The 21,044-nt window shown below is 40.3% G+C and overlaps 1 protein-coding gene across 2 annotated transcripts; it reads right to left on the reverse strand.

Moving 5' to 3' along the window:
- Positions 1-1,316: 1,316 nt before the first annotated feature.
- On the reverse strand, positions 1,317-8,385 carry LOC124256404 (mucin-5AC-like). 2 transcript variants are annotated; one of them, XM_046690420.1, is made up of 7 exons: positions 8,269-8,385; positions 7,161-7,266; positions 5,023-5,417; positions 3,363-3,713; positions 2,310-2,639; positions 2,000-2,087; positions 1,317-1,502 (listed from the first exon to the last, which is right to left on the reverse strand). In XM_046690420.1, the coding sequence occupies exons 2-7, from the start codon at positions 7,175-7,177 to the stop codon at positions 1,355-1,357; spliced, it is 1,329 nt and encodes a 442-aa protein (XP_046546376.1). In that variant the 5' UTR covers positions 7,178-7,266; positions 8,269-8,385; the 3' UTR covers positions 1,317-1,354. The 2 variants fall into 2 exon arrangements, with proteins under 2 accessions (XP_046546376.1, XP_046546375.1); XM_046690419.1 differs by having other exon boundaries at positions 2,310-2,648.
- Positions 8,386-21,044: the final 12,659 nt, after the last annotated feature.

Here is a 21,044-nt window from a genome sequence, read left to right on the forward strand (position 1 = left end):
TATTGTATCTGACATTATTTTGAATATTAATGATTATGACTACCATAAAACGTTCTGGAAGCTTGGCTACGGCCCCGAATGTTGTAGTTTAGTTTTACGTCACTTTTAGCAATATTCCAGCAATATCTTTGCGGGGGACACCGGGCGGTTTCATTTCCTTTTTTCTCCTGTGTATTTCTAGCTCAGGTGAGTTAATCAGTGTAAACACACTTGTCTACTTGACTGTCAGTCAACGATATCGGATAGACCTGAAGCTTAAATTACACACATCAACACTACCCCTGATTTATTATCATATGTCCTGTTTTATTTATCCATCATACAGTCACCAAGGTGTGAAAAGAAACATTGATGGGAATTATTACCAAATCGGAAACTGCGCTGACGAAAGATAAAGGATTGTTAAGTAAATCTGACCAATCATTGCCATAACTATAAGAGTAATGCTGTTTCTAATTCTAACTACTTCCGGTGCCGGAGGTCATGACACAAGTCACAGGTCCGATAGGGGGTCGACGGGAGGCTTCGGATCCGAGGTTATCAAGCGCTGATCAGGAAGTTCCCGAGAGATAGGGTGAAAGTCGAGCAGAAAATAGCGGCAAGGTTGCTTATCCCCTGCTGTGAATGTCATCAGCATGTTGGTTTTATTGGTCTGTCGTGCTGGTAATGTGGTTGTCACTTGTATCGACCTTATCGATCTCATCGATCTGAGACCTGCCTGTTGATGGTGTCTCTTTGTGATGTAACGCGTTCGTTTCTCCTCGAGTGGAGCGGTCGTGTTCGCTCGACACGCTGAAGACCCGGGTTCGATTCCCCACATGGATGCAATGTGTGAAGACCATTTCTGGTGTCCCCTGCCGTGATATTGTAAGAATATTACTAAAAGCGGCGTAAGACCATATTCACTCACTCCTCCTCCAGTGGTGGGCATCAGTCAAAGAATTACCTGTTAACTAACTACTTGTTAGACTGTTCGTGTATACGGATTATCTATCCCGTATGATTATAGAACCATGTTTAGGTCCCGGGGTTCCTGCAAGATTAAATATATATAATATAAACGGTAACGAAGAGATCCGGGGCATTTGTAAAGGTAAAAATGTGTTTTCTTTTCAAATAGAGTGAGTTGCTTTTATTCCGTTTTGGGGAACCTTCAGGCAGTATCACCTGCAATCACTTTAGAATTGGTCTTCACCAACCCATACTTGTCGTAAGAGGCTCGTAGACTGGTTGGTGCATGGTATCGCGTCAGGTTTAGAAAATTTAATGTCCTTCACACATCTAGTTCTTCAGAAATGTAAACACAAAACAAAAGAAACGGGAATATACATCTTTATTACTATACGCTATTTTGTTATTGATTATAATATTCATAAGAGGTGTTAGCATATGTCGCCGTGCTGGCAGGTTGTACTGTACTGTACGTGTGTTCTTCCTTCATTGTTGAGGTTGTGGTGTAAACATCTGCACCATTCTTCCTTGTCTTCCGTTGGTAGAAACATCTGATAATAGAGATTTGGACCATAGAAATTTAATACACAATGCGACATAGATTTGACTTAATCTAGTTTTGTTGGGCGGTGGGGTAACTTCGCTCGCTCTCCAGAAACCCATGTTCGATTCCCTACAGGTATGTTTCAACCTGTTTATCCTTCCTCCATGTTGGGTGGTGGGATAGCCCAGTGGTTACAGGGATCACTAGTCACTTTAAAGTCGATAGTTCAATTCCCCACACGGCATATTCTGTGGGGCCAATTTCTGGTGTCCCCGCCGTGGGATCGCTTGTCAAAAGCGGCGTGAAAGTAAACTCTTTCACTCTGTATTATTTAACGTAGATACATCAGACATCTCTAGCACCAGGCTTGTCAGGTGGAAATGACAAATTGATGGAAATAAGTTCAAAACGATTGAACGTTTTTCCTCACGCACGGGATATTTCGATACTTCTATTGATTTTGTGCTACATACATTTTTTAGAGATTCTGAATAGAAGCTTTACCTGGACATTATCCAACCCAAAACAAAGCCAACGAACAGAACAGCTGCGGATACGCCAAGTGTTACGGGTAAGGTGCTTGATGACTCACCTGTACAAGGAAATAGAAGTTGTTTTACCATATAAATACTTGGCAATTTGTCAGTGATATTAACCTGTCATAATAATGTTCCTTCATGGTGATGACCAGTTCACGCCAATACAGTACTCCATATTTGCTTGACGTCATATGACGTTAATTAAATGAAGACGACCCCCTGAGTTGTTCACGACACCACAATCAGTTTAAGAGGTTACGTGTTTGCATCATTACCACATGTTAAAGATGTTGGCTTGGGGAATCTATTTGGTTGCCCAGGAGGAGAGTTTGGATTGTCAAAATGCGAAGCCATTGTCTCTGCTGATGTCGTTTCAGAAGGCTGAAGGTTTTGAGGTGAACCAGCTGATGTTCCCGGGATCTTGTTGTTGGTAGAAATACTAGCAGACACGGTGTTTGTAGTAGTTGTAGAAGTTGAAGTAGAAGTAACAGTAATAGTAGTGGTAGTAGGAGCAGTAGTAGTAGTAGTAGTAGTAGTAGTAGTAGGGCAGTTCAGTGACACATCTGAAGGGATGTTGGCTCCACAGACGACGGTGACATTCTTACCTGTATCCGCTACAAATTAATTATCTTGTGTCAATTACAATCAGAGTATATCTGATACCATGTTTAATAGTAGGCACTCGTAAAAATGTACGTATATATGTGCTCAAGAAGTTATTGACAAGGATAAAGTAAACTAGGCACCACTAATTGTAAATAACCGTAGTTCGTCATTAGTACTTCGACAAATATATACATATTAGCCGGACCAACAAATAGTTCGTTATGTCCGTTACTTCGTTATAAGAGCGTTCGTTTTAAACGTACTTTGTTGTATTACTTATTGTAATGAACAAGTTCAGGGGGCTTTCGTTGATGAATTAGCATAGGAGTTGAATCATCTTTGTTAAATCATAAAGTCAAAAGTTCTGATGGATGCGACGTGATTGAAGTACGGAACAACCCCTGTTTGGGGCCATTTGAATTTAACACAACATTAATAGAATCTGAATTATCAGAGAAAAAATAACATACCTGGAAATTGACCCATATATCAACGTAATGGGATACTACATGCTGTACAGCGGAAACTCTTCTAATATATTCCTCGTTCATAGTGGCTAGAAACTATGTACGTGTATTTGCATATTTCACCAGCTGGAGATGTGATAATTACTCATGATGTATGAAGTGTTTGACAAATATATTTTGCATTATTTAAGAAAAATATGTAACACTTTGACATTTTTAGTGCAGTAGAAGTGTATGTCTTCATTTTATCGTTACCTTTCGCTCGGATCCACAGAAATTCCTTTTCTTGACGTCCAGGGTCGACTGTCATGAATATCGACATGTTAACATAGTTGGACTTGCTCTCAAACATTGTACTGGAACAGTTGCTGGATGCAGGTGGATTCTTACAGTCCACCTGGACAGACACGTCTCCATCAGTGAAGGTCACACGACAGACAGGGGACACAACTCGTGTTGCAGCAAGTTGTATAATGACATGAGAGTCACACTCATGAGAGTATGCTATACAGTTGGCTGTACCCATCCCGTCATGCTGGTCGTTGTACAGGTACACCTCCTGTCCTGTGTGTGTAGAGTCGTGCTGGATGTGCAGCACAGTGTCCTCTGAAAGGGAAGATCAAGGTCTGTTCATGTAATCACTATTGATAGGTATTAAAAACAAGGGAATGATTCAGTGTGTGGCATTATATGATATATAAAATAGTATTTTAGTAAATTCATGACGTATCAACGTAGTTCATGATAAAAGTAATTCATATCATAAATCCCTTCCACCTTTCTAAACCGAACGAGTGAGTGAGTGAGTTGAGTTTTACGCCGCTTTTAGAAATATTCCAGCAATATCACGGCGTGGGACATCAGAAAAGGGCTTCACACATTGTACCCATGTTGGAAATAGAACCCGGTCCTTCGGCGTGAAGATCGAACACCTTAACCACTAGGCTACCCCACAGCTCCCTAAAACGAACGACGCCCGGTATGAAGCTGACAAAAACTAAGAATAATTCATCTTGAAAAATCTCAATCAGTATGCCAACAAAGACGTCCAAAGACATGACACAAACATATTTTACTTTAGTGAAATTTCATGGACGTCAGACACGTTAACAAACCAGGGATTAGAACTACAAGCGTTTCAAAACAATACTTATTAGTTATACGTTTACTTATTGCAACATGGGTCCCAGCTAACACCCATAGGTTGGACAAAGTTGGAAATGTCGCTGTCGGATGTCCCATTTTGGGGCAATACTTCTGTCATAAGACGGACAAAACATTTCATAACGAATCTGGACCAAGCAATGAAGTGACAAGCACGTTTTACTGAATTTGCTGAACTTAAAAAGGGTATGTAGACTTCCCTGCTTCCCTACCACTGTTGCGTACAAGTACAGATTCTGTAGGTGTTGGGTGCAGAATCCTAGGTCAACCCCACCTTGGAGAAAGACAACAAACATCACAGTTTAACCGTATCTATTGTTCCTAGATTTGATGAGTTGTTTGCTCTCATTTACCTATACTTGTGTAATTACTAAATCGGTTGCCTCAGCATTCGTGACGCACTCGTGTCTTTCCGGGAAAGGGGCGAGTGGTGACGAATGTTGCCTGAGCAGAAGCGATAGAAACATGGATAAAAAGTACTAGAATCTGTACCTTACTGAGCAAGTGTAATCCCAAATACAACATTCGTTACATGAATACAGTTGACGATACGCATTAGGCTAAGCATTCTCAGAGACCATATACCAGTATACGGTCTCTGGCATTCTCTTATTTTCTGTTTGTGGCATGTGGTACAGTACAACCAGAAAGTATTGAGAATTTAAAGATTGTAAATTCTCTCATTTCCTGTCTGTGGTAAGAGCTATATATGAAGCTAAACATTAAAAACATTTGGACAGACACTACTCACTTTTTACACAGTGGAAGGTGAACGCTACGTAGTCTTCACCATCAGTATGTTGAACAAAACCACCAGGTGAAGACAGCTGACATCTTGTAGAGGCCGTGCAGATGTCCACAAAGTCCAGGTAGTAGTGATCTCTCAGTTGGTTCTTCATGGCAGGAAGGCAGTACTCAGTCACGGTATCATTCTCACGCTGTTGACAACAACGTCTGATTTCGTCTACTCCCTTCCCTCTTAAACTAATTCCAGTTATTTCCCTGTGACATGTGACGTCAGAGGACACCCCGAGTGTAAACATGGTGGGGAGAAGCATCTCTGTGGCGGCACACGGGGGTCGACCATCAACGGGAAGTTGTAACAGGCAGTCTTGTGTCTCAGGCCACAGACAACTGTACATGGAACTGAAAATACAAAACCGACTGACGCTGATGACGTTGGCACATCCAAATCTCATCAACTAACTATATCAGCAGATATGACGCCTATACGTTCCTCAGACGACAAGGTTTACATTACATATTCTTTACTTTACTTACATACAGGTGTTCATGCCAGTTAATAAGAGCGAAAATCTCCTACTTTTTATGAGATTGTGGACTTTATCGTATGAAATACACAATGTCATTACTAAGAAAGTGTAATCTCTTTCTAAAATGGCATTGTGTATTTCATAGCTTTCGGCCGTGGGAGCCGTGCCAATTAACACTTATCAGAGGGGTACACAAAGTCCGCAGTCTAGACTACCAGTTGTCCGACTTCCACTTTATGGAAGCCGCGGTGGCTGAGCGGTCTAGGCGTCTGACTTTGTGTGCTGGCGATTAGGTGCCTGACTCTGAGGGTGTGGGTTCGAATCCGGATGGGACTCATCCCAAAAAAGTGCCTGAATCTGTACTTTACTAAGAAAGTGTAATCCCAAATATAACATATGTTAGACTTTTTCGTAGACAATAAAATTTCGTACCATGCACTGTATCATAATTCATTTATAGAAATTGTAGTAATACGATATTGTTGACTGTAGCATTAATTCATTTACTTGTTTTGAGTACATTGTCGATTTGAACTAAGAAATCACGCCAAATAGCTATACTCCATGGATTGGCGCTTTGTTTATTTATTTATTTTTTTAGTTTTTTTTATTTTATTCAGTTTTTGTTTTGCAGTTATATATTTTACTCGCATTACCTCTTAGCAGATTAACATCAAAGCATAACGGGAAAATATGGCGAGATAAATCTAATTTAATACATAACTTTGTCAGGATAGATAACATCTAACCATGGTTTATTAACAAAACGTGTCTATGTATCCCTACTAACGTATCAGTCCTATACATTACACATATAAACCCTGTAGGAAGTGGCCTAAACATCAGAAGATCGTTTAACCGGTTTTAAAAAGGTTCCACTAGAAGGTACCACTAAACATACATGAGCTCCGGATATGTGAGAAGTGTATGGCTTTGAAAATTAATCTCTTATGCGTCTGGACCCGTGAAGATCCGGGTTAGAATTGATCTTCAGCAACCCATGCTTGTACGAACGGGATCGGGTGGTCAGGCTCGCTGACTTGGTTGACTCATGTCATCGTATCTCAGTTGCGCAGATCTATGCTCATGCTGTTGATCACTGGATTGTCTGGTCCAGACTTGATTATTTACAGACCGCCGCCATATAGCTTGAATATTGCTGAGTGCGGTGTAAAACTAAACTCGCTCACTTACTCTTATTCGTCTGCAGGTTGATGGAATGATATCTGTACAGGACAGAAGGTGTAATCCGCAAACTATGTTATTCACGAGATATTGCTCAACCCTGACAAAAATCACTGTTGATCCCATAAACTCGAACCGGGCAAGGCTATATAGATTTCAGTCGGTTTGCTTGTCGTGTGTTATCCATACCTAGTAAAGATCTGTCCTAGATACCAGCAACAACATGACTGATTTGCCATATCATGGTAAGTTATAAAGGTATGTAATGAACAACATGTCAATCAATTTAATCAAAGGTTAGTTCAACTAAATATCGCCTTAACATGACCGTGAAAGTAACAGTATAAGCAACGCTCGTACCGTTATTTTGACATATGAATCCACACTAAAAGGACGCTACGATTCTTCCATAAACCTGATCACAATATACCTTGAAGTAAAATCCATGGCAGCAGAAAAAGGGATCCTGGTCGCTTTGTCCGCATCCTGGGGTTGTTAGGTCTAGAGACACTCGTCGAGATGTTCACTCTCAGGAACTATAGGATGGTAAAAACATCAACATGTTCATACAGTTCATAATCATACAGTTCCCTTATACAAACATAATATAGAGTCTTTTTGGGGGGTCAGAATTACGACAGTCTTGTAATAGCAGTTGGGATACTGTTTGATATCGGGATTTCGTCACAAGCTGTTTTAAGACACGTACGTTTTGGATTAGACATTCACGGCAAATGAAATCTGTTCATTTTGCGGAACAGGTGGATGTCTGAAAGAGGCGTTCAAAGCAACACTCGTGGATTGTAGCAGTGGTAACTGTTCTTCCACTGGCGCATATCCAGATGGAATTTCACCCCTTCATTGCCTCAAACATGCTTCATGCATTTTCTGGTCTTTTGAAAGATGTTCCTCCATAATGACATCCTTGGTATCCCAGAACTCGGAGGTCATAACCTTCCCAGCTGATGGGACAGTATTTGTCTTCCTTGTTGGAGGGAAATGTTTTCACTGTTTTGATTGTCCATTGGACAGTAAGGTTCTCGATGTACTATCTCCAAGGGAATGCCTTCTGAACAGGGTATTTGACGATAAGTCATTCGTAGGTCGATCATCATCAGATCGTGGACAGTTCCTTACAGTGTCACATGAATAATTCCCAAGTGTTGTTTTCCTATATTCATGGATGGCCTTGATGTACAGTCTTTCTGTGCAAGCATTTGATCACAGGTTTGTTCAATGTCCTTAGGTCACCCTGCTTATTTTACAATTTGCTCGACAGACTCAAGCAGTTTGTAGACATGCCATTACATCATTTAATGGGTGAGTGAGTGAGTTGGGTTTTACGTCGCTTTTTTCCAGCAATATCACGGCGGGGGACACCAGGAATGGGCTTCACACATTGTACCCATATGGGCAATCGAACCCGGGATACCCCCACCGCCCCTCACATCATTTAATGTCAACAATTCAGAATTACAGTACGCAAAATGACGTTTTGGCATAAGAAGCAAATGTCCTAATGTCACAACGTATCCTACCTCCGACTGGACATCCTGATCATTCAACTACATCCAACTCCACAGTGAATAGCTGACATACATCAAAACCAAGCAAGGACCGTCATTACTTCCTGCTTAAGGGCTTATATGCGCAGCCGCAGTGTTACATCTGTTATCTCATCTTTAACTGTGTCATGTTTGATAACAGTCAACGAATGTTTCATACACCAGTCAGATTTGTGGCCCTTAACGATAACAAAATAGTAAAAAATATTATTAACTGCAAAATAATTGTATTTTAGAGACACTAATATCAATGCTTTAAAAATATACTATCATGTTCGGTCTTCTCCTTTCAACAGGGGAGGCGGGGTAGCCTTGTGGGTAAAGTGTTCTCTCGTCACACCGACGCGCTGAGCGTGTGCTCCGCAACTGGTGAAAACTTCACAAACACAAGGAAAGGCGAGTCAAGTTTTCACCAAGAAACACAAGTGAACATTTGGTATAGCTAAAAATAGACATCTGTATTATTATTTTCAGTATTAATTATTATGACTACCATAAAACGTTCTTGAAGCTTTGCTACGACCTTGAATGTTGTAGTTTAGTTTTACGCCGCTTTCAGCAATATTCAGCAATATCTTTGCGGGGGACATCGGGCGGTTTCATTTCTCCTTTCTATTTGTAGCTCAGGTGAATAAATTGGTATAAACAGTTACACACTTGTCTACTTGACCGTCAGTGAACGATATCAGATAGACCTGAAGCTTGAATTACACACATAAACACTACCCCTGATTTATTATCATATGTCCTGTTTTATTTATCCATCATACAGACACCAAGGTATGAAAAGAAACATTGATGGGAATTATTACCAAATCGGAAATCGAGCTGACGAAAGATAAAGGATTGTGAAGTAAATCTGACCAATCATTGCCATAACTATAAGAGTAATGCCGACTTTGCTTCTAACTACTTCCGGTGCCGGAGGTCATGACACCAGTCACGTGGTCTGAACAGGTCCGGTAGGGGGTCGACGTGAGGCTTCGGATCCGAGGTTATCAAGCGCTGATCAGGAAGTTCCTGAGAGATCGGGTGAAAGTCGAGCAGAAAATAGCAGCAAGGTTGCTTATCCCCTGCTGTGAATGTCATCAGCATGTTGGTTTTATTGGTCTGTCGTGCTGGTAATGTGGTTGTCACTTGTATCGATCGTATCGATCTTATCGATCTGAGACCTGCCTATTGATGGTGTCTCTTTGTGATGTAACGCCTTCGTTCCTCCTCGAGTGGAGCGGTGGGGGTAGCCTTATGGTTAAAGCGTCCGCTCGTCACACTGAACACTCGGGTTCGATTCCCCACATGGGTACAATGTGTGAACAGGCCTACCAAAGAAAACTTTCCCACTGTGCAGAAAAACGCAGAAAAGCCCACATTAATCCTGGAAATAGCAACATAAACATAATACCTCGCTACTGAAACAGTAAACACGGCAACTTTAAATCGTTAAAACTGGATAAAAAACCCGAAGATTTTGCGCATGCGCACATGGAGGAGGAAGCCTCCACCGCATGTTGACATTTTCCAGCTTGGACAAAAGTTACATTCCCTTTTTAAAGTATTTCTGTTGTGTTATTTGGCATTTATCATCATCATACTTGTGTGCACACTTGTTTAGTTTACTTGCCATTCGTATGAAATGATTGACAGCAATTATTTCGACATATTCAATACTTTTTTCTGCGCGAAGCGATTCACGGTTGTTCGGAAATTTTAAAGAAGCTCGGATCGTAACGCATGCGCAGTAGAGGTCAAAGTTCGGTGATGTACAAATGTTGCAGTTTCATAGTCTTTCGTTGCCGTTTTTACTGTTTCAGTAGCGAGGTATCATGTTTATGTTGCTATTTCCACGATTAATGCGTTTCTGCGTTCTTCTGCACAGTGGGAAAGTTTTCTTTGGTAGGTCTGGTGAAGCCCATTTCTGGTTGCCCCCGCCGTGATATTGCAAGGATATTGCTAAAAGCGGCGTTAGACCATACTAATTCACTCAATCACTCACTCACAACAACACAGGGCGTAGTGGCGTACACAGAATATTACTGAAAGACCACACTCACTTACGCCTCCTCGACTGGTGAGTATAAGTCAAAGAATAACCTGTGAACTACTTGTTACACTGTTAGTGTATACGAATTATCTATATCCCGTGTGATTATAGAACAATATTAAATATATATAAATATAAACGGTAACGAAGAGAACCGGGGCATTTGTAAAGGTGAAAATGTGTTGTTTTTTTCTCATAGAGTGAGTCAGAGAGTTGGTTTTACTCCGTTTTTAGGAACATTCAGGCGGTATCACCAGCAAGGGGTTTCACACATTGTACCCATTTGGGGAATAAACCCCGGGGCTTTGGTGTGACGTGCTAACGCTTTAACCTTCAGACTTTAGAATTGGTCTTCACCAACCCATACTTGTCGTAAGAGGCTCGCTGACTTGGTTGTCACACGTCGTCGTATCTCTATTGCGTACATGGATGCTCATGATGTTGATCACTGGATTGTCTAGTCCAGACTCGATTATTTACAGCTGGAAAACTGCTGAACGAGGCAACAACAATTTACTCGTGTTCATGCATATTTGAAGGCATTCAGTTCGACGTTACCTTAGTGAGTGAGTGGGTTGGGTTGGGTTTTACGCCGCTTTTAGCAATATTCCAGCAATATCACGGCAGGGGACACCAGAAAAGGGGTTTATACATTGTGCCCATGTGGGGAATCGAACCCCAGTGTTCAGTGTGACGAGCGGACGCTTTAACCACTAGTCTATCCCACGGCCTCGACGTTAACTTAGGGCATAGAGGAATTGACTAAAGCAGTCAAAACAATGAAAAATAACAAAAGTCCTGGCATTGATGGATTTTCTATTGAATTCTTTAGATTCTTCTGGACTGATCTAAAATTCTGGATTTACAGATGTGTAAAAGAAACTTTTGAAAGGGAACATTAACCATAACATGTAACAGAGGGGTTGTAACTTGTATACCCAAATCAAATAAAGATAAAGTTTACTTGAAGAATCGGAGACCTATTACTCTACTCAACTGCCTTTATAAAATTATGAGCATTTCTGGTAGACTGAAAAAAAACACTGGACTTCCTCATACACGGTAATCAAACAGGCTTTAATCCCGAAAGAAATATAAGCGAAAATACAAGGCAATTATATGATGTTCTTTTTGAAGCGAAATTATATAACAAACCTGGTCTATTGCTCTAAATCGATTTTGAAAAAGCCTTCGCTACGGTATCCAAGAGCTTTGTCATACAGGTATTGAATAAATTTGGCTTTGGACCCAAGATGATAACATGGGTGAAAATACTCACTCAAAACTCCACCTCTTGTGTAATACAAAATGGGCATCTTTCTTCTGTTATGAAAATGAAAGGGGCTGTCGACAAGGAGATTCTCTCTCGCCTTAATTGTTTCTTTTTGTGGCAGAAATATTAAGTAATATGATTCGTCAATGGTATAGAAAATAAACTAGGTCAGTATGCAGACGACACCCAACTTTTTTTAGATGGAAGTGAAAATAGCTTAAGGGCCGCTATTAATACTCTTAATGCCTTTCATATAATCTCAGGTCTCAAAATGACCATTGATAAGACCAAGGCTTTGTGGATTGGTGCAATGACAGATAGTAATGTTAGACTTTGTACAGATATTAGACTAGATTGGCATGTAGGTGACTTTGAAGTGTTAGGAATAAAACTAAACGCTCATTTAGTAAACCTTTGGGTTATCAACACAAGGAAAAGACTGGAAAATATTAACAGAATTCTTGCCACATGGCGAAAAAGATTAACTCTTATTGGTAAAATTACTGTCATTAAAACACTTGCTTTATCTACTTTAGTACATATTTCTATTGCCCTCTCGCATCCTCCCAAATCGTTTATAGATGATCTGAATAAGATATTTTTCAATTTCATTTGGGATGGCAAGAAGGATAAAATCAAGAGAGAAAACTTAGTGAGGAAACATGAGCAGGGAGGACTTAGAATGACCGATATAAAAAACTATATCAATGCTTTAAAGCTTTCACATTTGAATAAATATGTCAAGAAAAACACTTACATAGGCCTAAGCGGCATACCTACCAAAAACATTTTTTACATTGGGTGCAAACTTTGCTGAACACATTCAAATAAAAAAACCTTTCTGGAAAGATGTATCTGGTCAGAATATTATAGAATACATAAAACAAATTTTGATATGGAGGACATTCTTTGTGAACCATTATGGCTTAACCACCTATTTTATGACTCTAATCTCTGCATCGATAGCTGGTTCAGGAAAGGTTTGCACTCAATCCATGATATTTGTAATGATAATGGTTTCATGAATTTTATGGAATTAAAAATGCCTTTGAACACGATTGAACAATTCTTGAATACAGCAGAATGATTTTAAACATACCAAAGGCATGGAGAGACATCATCAAACAAATGAGTAAAAAACAGAAAATCTTGCTATTAACGCACAGCTTTCTAGCTTACTTGTAGATATAAAAGGTTCGAGATTTTACTACAACAAGTTGATTGCTACACAAAAAACTTTGCCAGTATGTCTAAAATGGCAGAGTATATTATCTTCTGATATTGACTGGAAAATGGCTTTTACAAACTTTAGAAAATGTACAAAAGACACAAAGCTTGTGGATTTTCAGTATAGATTTATTCATAGAATTATCTATACAAACAAACTGTTTCGAATGACGCTTGTGGATAATAAGACTTGTAGTTTCTGTAAAACAGAAGATGAAGACATTTTTCATGTATATGTTGACTATCACTGTGTCAATAACCTCTGGAAAAAGCTTGAAACAATATTGAACCAGTATGTACCCAAAGGCATTTCATTGACTAAGCAAACCATATTATTTGGACTTCCAAGCACACACACTCTCATGAATCATATTATTCTCGTTATAAAAAAATTCATTCATATTCAAAGCATTAAACAAGATAGAATTACTTTTGAAAAACTTTTGAAAATTATTAAAGACATTTTCAACATTGAGAAATATACTACCAAGAAATCCCAGACTTTATACTATAAATATACTATACATATATGTGTGTGTATATATACTATATTCACTGACTATTTATGTACATGTATATACCTGACCTTTAACTACATCCACAGAAAATAGAGGCCTTTGGGATATATACTTGACTCACTTAAGTACTATTCTTAATCGAAATGTGTACAACTATAATCACTACATTAATGCTTATGACATCCACTTTTTGTATACGTAGCTTCCACAGACAATAGATGCCTTGAGTGCACATACTTCACTCATGTTGGTACTATTGCTATCCGAATATGTACAACTTTTATCAGTATATTATGTATACTTTATCCACTTTCTGTACATGTATATGCCAGACATTTAACTGCTTCTATAGAAAGTACATGCCTCCCTTGCACACTTGACTCATGTTGGTACTATTGTTATCTGAATATGTACAACTATTACCAATATAATAATGTGTACCTTATCCATTTTCTGTACATGTATATTCCAGTCCTTTATCATGTTTAACAGCTTCCACAAAATGGAGGCATTTATTGCACATACTTGACTCGTGTTACTACTATTGCTATCTAAATATGTACCACTATTATCAATATAATAATGTGTACTATATTCACATAAACAAACATCGAGGGTACATCAACCCATGTTCCCCTCAAGACCAGTGAACAACTTACAATGTACTACTATTCACATAAACAAACATCGAGGGTACATACAACTACTTACCAATATAATATAATAATGTATACTATATCCACTTTCTGTGCATGTATATGGCAGACATTCAAATGCTTCTATAGAAAAGGACCCTTTAGAGCTCTTGACATACTCTGTATTGCTATGAATACTATTACCAAGATATTCATGTGTACCACATTCACCCTCTGTACATATATGTCAGACCTTTAACAGTTTTCTGCGTTTACAGAAAGTGGACGCTTTAGTGCATATACTTGACACACCTTAGTATTATCACTATCTGAATACGTGCAACTATTACCAATATACTCATGTGTATCATACTCACCCTAGGTACATGTAATTGTGTATTATATTCATATTCAATGTCTGTACCTGTATATGCCATGGGATGAATAAAAATTTAAAAAAAAAAAAAAACAACTTAGGGCATCATTTGTTGATACAAAGATATTGTAATCTCAGCTGTTTCGTCTTAATGTATTCCTTTATTGTCTGTTTCAAGATGCTTCTGAATCTCTTCATCTGTACATGCTGATTATCCAAACATGTGAATCTATTTCTAATACACGATGTTATCCGTACCTGTCATAAACTATCGATCTCTCTATTGGATGATCAGCCAGACATTTAATTAGTAAGCTTCAGCTACATCACTATCACCACTGACCCGACTTCTGGCTACCCAATGTGCGCTTGTAGGTCGAGCCAACCACTGACCTGGCTTCTGGCTACCCAATGTGCGCTTGTTGGTCGAGCCAACCACTGACCTGGCTTCTGGCTATGCTGGTCAGGCCAATGTGGCTTCTGGCTACCCAATGTAGGTCGAGCCAACCACTGACCTGGCTTCTGGCTACCCAATGTGCGCTGCTGGTCGAGCCAACCACTGACCTGGCTTCTGGCTACCCAATGTGCGCTTGTAGGTCGAGCCAACCACTGACCTGGCTTCTGGCTACCCAATGTGCTGGTCGAGCCAACCACTGACCTGGCTTCTGGCTGACCAATGTGCGCTTGTAGGTCTGGCTGGCTTCTGGCTACCCAATGTGCGCTTGTAGGTCGAGCCAACCACTGACCTGGCTTCTGGCTACCCAATGTGCTTGTAGGTCGAGCCAACCACTGACCTGGCTTCTGGCTACCCAATGTGCGCTTGTAGGTCGAGCCAACCACTGACCTGGCTTCTGGCTACCCAATGTGCTGGTCGAGCCAACCACTGACCTGGCTTCTGGCTACCCAATGTGCGCTTGTAGGTCGAGCCAACCACTGACCTGGCTTCTGGCTACCCAATGTGCGCTTGTAGGTCGAGCCAACCACTGACCTGGCTTCTGGCTACCCAATGTGCGCTTGTAGGTCGAGCCAACCACTGACCTGGTTTCTGGCTACCCAATGTGCGCTTGTAGGTCGAGCCAACCACTGACCTGGCTTCTGGCTACCCAATGTGCGCTTGTAGGTCGAGGCCAACCACTGACCTGGCTTCTGGCTACCCAATGTGCGCTTGTCTCAAATAAACCATGGCTTCATCCTTACAATACTTTAAAGTGTTTGATTGTAGGATGTGATATAGGTATATTTAATTTAATAAACCGGGGTTTTTACCCTTTGTAACGTATAATTGCGAGAACATAATCAGATTCAGACGCTGTATGAAAGTCCTAATGGAATAGTAAATGAGAAGATCCCTATCCTGGAAACATCGTTGAGAATTGGGTCTGAACTCATTAGTCCTTTCAGAATAGAATAGAAAGAATAAAATACAATCGAATGATAACAAAAGTTGAAGTACACAAATCGAGAACACGAAAACATTGTTTGTGACTTGTAAGTGAAGAACCTGGGTAAGAATTGGTCTTCAGCAACCCATGCTTGTGCTAAAAGGTGACTAACAGGATTGGGTGGTAAGGGTCGCTATTCGTATCCCAATTGTGGAGATCAATGCTCATGCTGTTGATCACGGTTTGCCTGGTCCAAACTCGATTATTTACAGATCGCTGCCTATATGGCGGCGGTCTGTAAACAATCGAGTCTGGAGCAGACAATCCAGTGATCAACAGCATGAGCATTGATCTGCGCAACTGGGAACCGATGACATGTGTCAACCAAGTCAGCGAGCCTGACCACCCGATCCCGTTAGTCGCCTCTTACCACAAGCATAGTCGCCTTTTGTGGCAAGCATGGGTTGCTGAAGACCTATTCTACCCCAGATCTTCACGGGTCTCGTCAATAGTAAGTAAGGTGTGCATACACAATGATACACAGACAACAAGCATGAGCGTTAGTTCAGAAGAATACACCATGATACACTGCAGATACAATGGACTGTTAAAATAAGTGTTGGGTAATGGATAAACAAGAGTGGCATCTTCGGTTTACACATTCTCCGTTCCATGCACAGACCCTCGTGTCTTTGCGAGGATTAAAGATTTATAAAATATTGTTTTTGAGATGACCCCCGACTCGAAATGCTTCACAGTACATATACATCGTGATGTATTGTACTGTGAAGCATTTCGAGTCGGGGGGTCATCTCATATTTATATATATATTTTTTTAATCTTTAATCCGCGCAAAGACACGAGGGCCTGTGGTTCCATGACCTTCCGACACATTGTCAAGTGAATCACAGCGTGTGTTATACTATGTTACTAGCAACATCGAACAAGCGGACAGCAATGGTCATAAAGTAGTATTCTAACGACGCTAAAATGTGTATGATTTTCGGCAGCCTGTTAAAATTTGTAAAATCGGCTAAAATATTTGTATATTTTATACAGTGTTTTGAACCATTGGTAGTGCCTCGTCACAATACTAACGCTGTCTTGTTTACTGAGAATACTAAGATTTATAAAGAATGAAATATCTTGACGTTGCTCGTATATGACATGCTAAAATAAATAAATCGTCATAACCATCGTAGATGAAGTCAACGTCGTGTTCAAATACCTGAATTGTTCCCCATGAAACACCAGTGCAAAACCGCACAACTACATATGTACAAGCGAATCCGGTAATTCCGCACGTGCGGTAATTCTGCGCAGCATTGTCTGCTCCCACATTTACGCTTGAAATCGGGACATTTCTACAAGGGACTGGCTTTCAATCAAGGTAAGTAAATAACAGTAATTGACAGCTAAGTTGACAGTTTTATGACAATTCGTCTTCTTCAGACTTTTAAACCTTTTTCTTCATTATTCATAATTGGATTTAATATGAAACACTCTTCCTTACATTGATGAAGTGATTTTTTAAATAATCTGGCCCTAATACGCTTCCATACGTCGGACCTCCAACTGGATGTTGTGCGCATCAGTTGCTGAGCAGTATTACCGGACAGCAGTTCGTCAGAACGCCGGTAAGGTCAACCGTATGACATAATGCAACGTTAGAATCTTACAGTCGTCAATAAAACTTATATATCTTGGTAAATACGATGCATACCAGCATGTTTAGTCACGTAAACCACAAAAAATAAGAGACCTTAGTTGCCGTGTTGCGATCGAAGTGCTTAGGTGCGCGGAATTACCGGACGGCGTTGTACCTGAACTGGAACATGAAGCACCTACGGCAATAACAGTAGAAATACCTCAATAGGATTATGAAAGACCTATGCAATAACAGTAGAAACACATCTCAATAGGATTATGAAAGACCTATGCAATAACAGTAGAAACACCTCAATAGGATTATGAAACACCTATGCAATAACAGTAGACACACCTCAAAAGGATTATGAAAGACCTATGCAATAACAGTAGACACATCTCAATAGGATTATGAAAGACCTATGCAATAACAGTAGACACACCTCAATAGGATTATGAAACACCTATGCAATAACAGTAGAAACATCTCAAAAGGATTATGAAAGACCTATGCAATAACAGTAGAAATATCTCAATAGGATTATGAAAGACCTATGCAATAACAGTAGAAACACCTCAATAGGATTATGAAACACCTATGCAATAACAGTAGACATACCTCAATAGGATTATGAAAGACCTATGCAATAACAGTAGAAATACCTCAATAGGATTATGAAAGACCTCTGCAATAACAGTAGAAATACCTCAGTAGGATTATGAAAGACCTATGCAATAACAGTAGAAATACCTCAATAGGATTATGAAACACCTATGCAATAACATTAGACATACATCAATAGTGTTATGAAATACCTATGCAATAACAGTAGAAATACCTCAATAGGATTATGAAACACCTATGCAATAATAGTACCAATACTTTAATAAGATCATGAAACACTTATACAATATCAGTAACAATACTTCAGTTAGGGCCTGGAACACCAGTGCAACACAGTAGTAATGCCGAAAGCTATTAATAGTACTTCAGTATTAATGGAATCACGGGAGGCAAATATTGGAAATTTTTCAAGAGGTCAAAGCGAAATTGTAGGATACAGATATCGCTTTCGAAATTATCATAGTATATTGATCATGATTTTGTAAGAGAGAAATAATTGTACAAACATTTTCATCTTTACGTGAAACAATCGGAAATTGATCCTTTTCTCTCTCTCAGCGTCTTAAACTTTGTTGCAAATTGACGCGATTGATTCCAACAAACACTGATTGCATAATCTTTCCTTGTAGGCGATTACTTTCAATTATCAACAGTGTTAAATTTCCTCCTTCTAATTCGGACTGTCAACTTATCACCTGTAGCGTTGTGTCTTCAATGTCTATTTACAGAGTGATTGATATTGTTATAAAACTGTCTCAGTCATCCACGACTAACTCACACTGACGTCATCAAAACAACTGTTGCCAAAGTAATCACACTTGCTACAGGTGTGTCCTTTATTATTAAAATATTAATTTCCGCTGGAAAATATCTTTCCAGGGGTCTCCAGGATCTATCTACTTCCACCCTAGGTAAGTGTCAGACCTCAAAGGCGGTGGGGTAGCCTAGTGGTTAAAGCGTTCGCTCGTCACGCCTAAGACCTAGGTTCGATTCCCCACATGTATACAATGTGTGAAGCCCTTTTCTGGTGTGCCCCGCCGTGATATTGCTGGGATATTACCCAGGTCACTCGCTCACTCACTCTTTATTAGTTCAATTCAACTCATCTGCTGTTGGTTCGAAAAGGGCGTAAAACTAAACTCACTCACTCACTCAGGTCTCAATGATGATTATCTGCATCCTTCACAGTTTGAATATGGACGTGCGGAGTGCGGTCTGAAACAACAAACAAACGACAACAACATAAATATATTTTCACAGATTCCAATAAATCCCACAGCTTGTAAAATACCGTTAGATGTGCCAGGAAATGCGTCGTGAGTTTGAACCCCAAATGATTATAAACCTCGGCCAGTCAGTACCACCTTCCATCTTTTATTGCGGCAACGTTTACAACCTCCACTACAACGACACACCTAACGCATACAACTGACGTTGTGGTAAATCAAATACAAAGCAGCGTTATCCCAACACATTGTGTTTGAAGGTGGCACACGGTTCGAATGTTCGTGCGGTGGTGGGGTTGCAGAGTGGTTAAAGCGTTTGCTCGTCACACCCAATACCCGGGTTCGATTCCCCACATGGGTAAAATTATAAAGAGCATTTCTGGTGTCCCCAGCCATGATATTGCTGGAATATTGCTAAAAGGGGCATAAAAATAAACTCACTCACTCACTCACTCACTCACTCAACGCAACGGTCGTTTTGTGATGGTCAAAACAAGTGTGCTTGACCCATATGTTAGGAATTTTGCAGACCATCAACAATTGATCCCTTTAATATGTTGAGTAGTATAGTGTTTTCAAGTATAGTGTTCTTGGATGACATCAAACTCGTAGATCTGCAAACGATTTTATTTTTACACATTACACGTTATATAATTATTTTAGATGTTACAATAATTTCTGTACAATACATATAAATCGATAATAGTAAATACCCTTCTGTATTCTAACTGCTCAAAATAACATGCAAAAGAGTCCTCTATCGATCGTCTAGGTAGACACGAAAGTCCCTTAGTTTAAAATATCATACACAATCTCTAAATAGAGTGAGTGAGTTTAGTTTTACGCCGCACTCAGCACTATTCCAGCTATATATGGCGGCGGTCTGTACATAATCGAGTCTGGACCAGACAGTCCAGTGATCAACAGCATGAGCATCAACCTGCGCAATTGGGAACCGATGACATGTGCCAACCAAGTCAGCGAGCCTGACCACCCGATCCCGTTAGTCGCCTCTTACGACAAGCAAGGGCTCCTAAAGGTTCATTCTAGCCCGGACCTTCACAGGTTCTCTAATATAGAGCAGAGGCCATACTTCCTACTATATCGGGGCGGTGGGGTAGTCTAGTGGTTAAAGCGATGGCTCGTCACGCCGAAGACCCGGGTTCGAATCCCCATAGGGGTACATTGTGTGAAGCCCATTTCTGGTGTCCCCCGCCGTGATGTTGCTGGAATATTGCTAAAAGCGGCGTAAAACTAAACTCAGTCAGTCAGTCCTACTATATCACGAGCATGTGAATCAAAGAGTGATGATACCGGGTGTTCAGGTTAGCCTGTTCGGGTGGGTGTCAATAAATATAACTAACACGCATTTACCATACGATAACTGAACAGTAAGCCCTAAACATTCATTCACCGCCTTGTTTGAAGAACTTTTGTGAGTGAGTATGATTTTACGCCGCTTTTAGCAATTTTCCCGTAAGATCACGGCGGGGGACACCAAAAATGAGTTTCACACAATTGTACCAATGTTGGGAATCGAACCCGGGTCTTACGACAAGCACGGGTTGCATCTGACCCGGATCCTCATGGGTTGCTTCTGACCCGGATCCTGATGGATTGCTTCTGACCCGGATCCTGATGGGTTGCATCTGACCCGGATCCTCATGGGTTGCTTCTGACCCGGATCCTCATGGGTTGCTTCTGACCCGGATCCTCATGGGTTCCTTCTGACCCGGATCCTCATGGGTTGCTTCTGACCTGGATCCTGATGGGTTGCATCTGACCCGGATCCTCATGGG

Source organism: Haliotis rubra, unplaced genomic scaffold, assembly GCF_003918875.1.
Source record: "Haliotis rubra isolate DU_JTF1 unplaced genomic scaffold, ASM391887v1 Scf627, whole genome shotgun sequence".
Classification (NCBI taxonomy): domain Eukaryota; kingdom Metazoa; phylum Mollusca; class Gastropoda; order Lepetellida; family Haliotidae; genus Haliotis; species Haliotis rubra.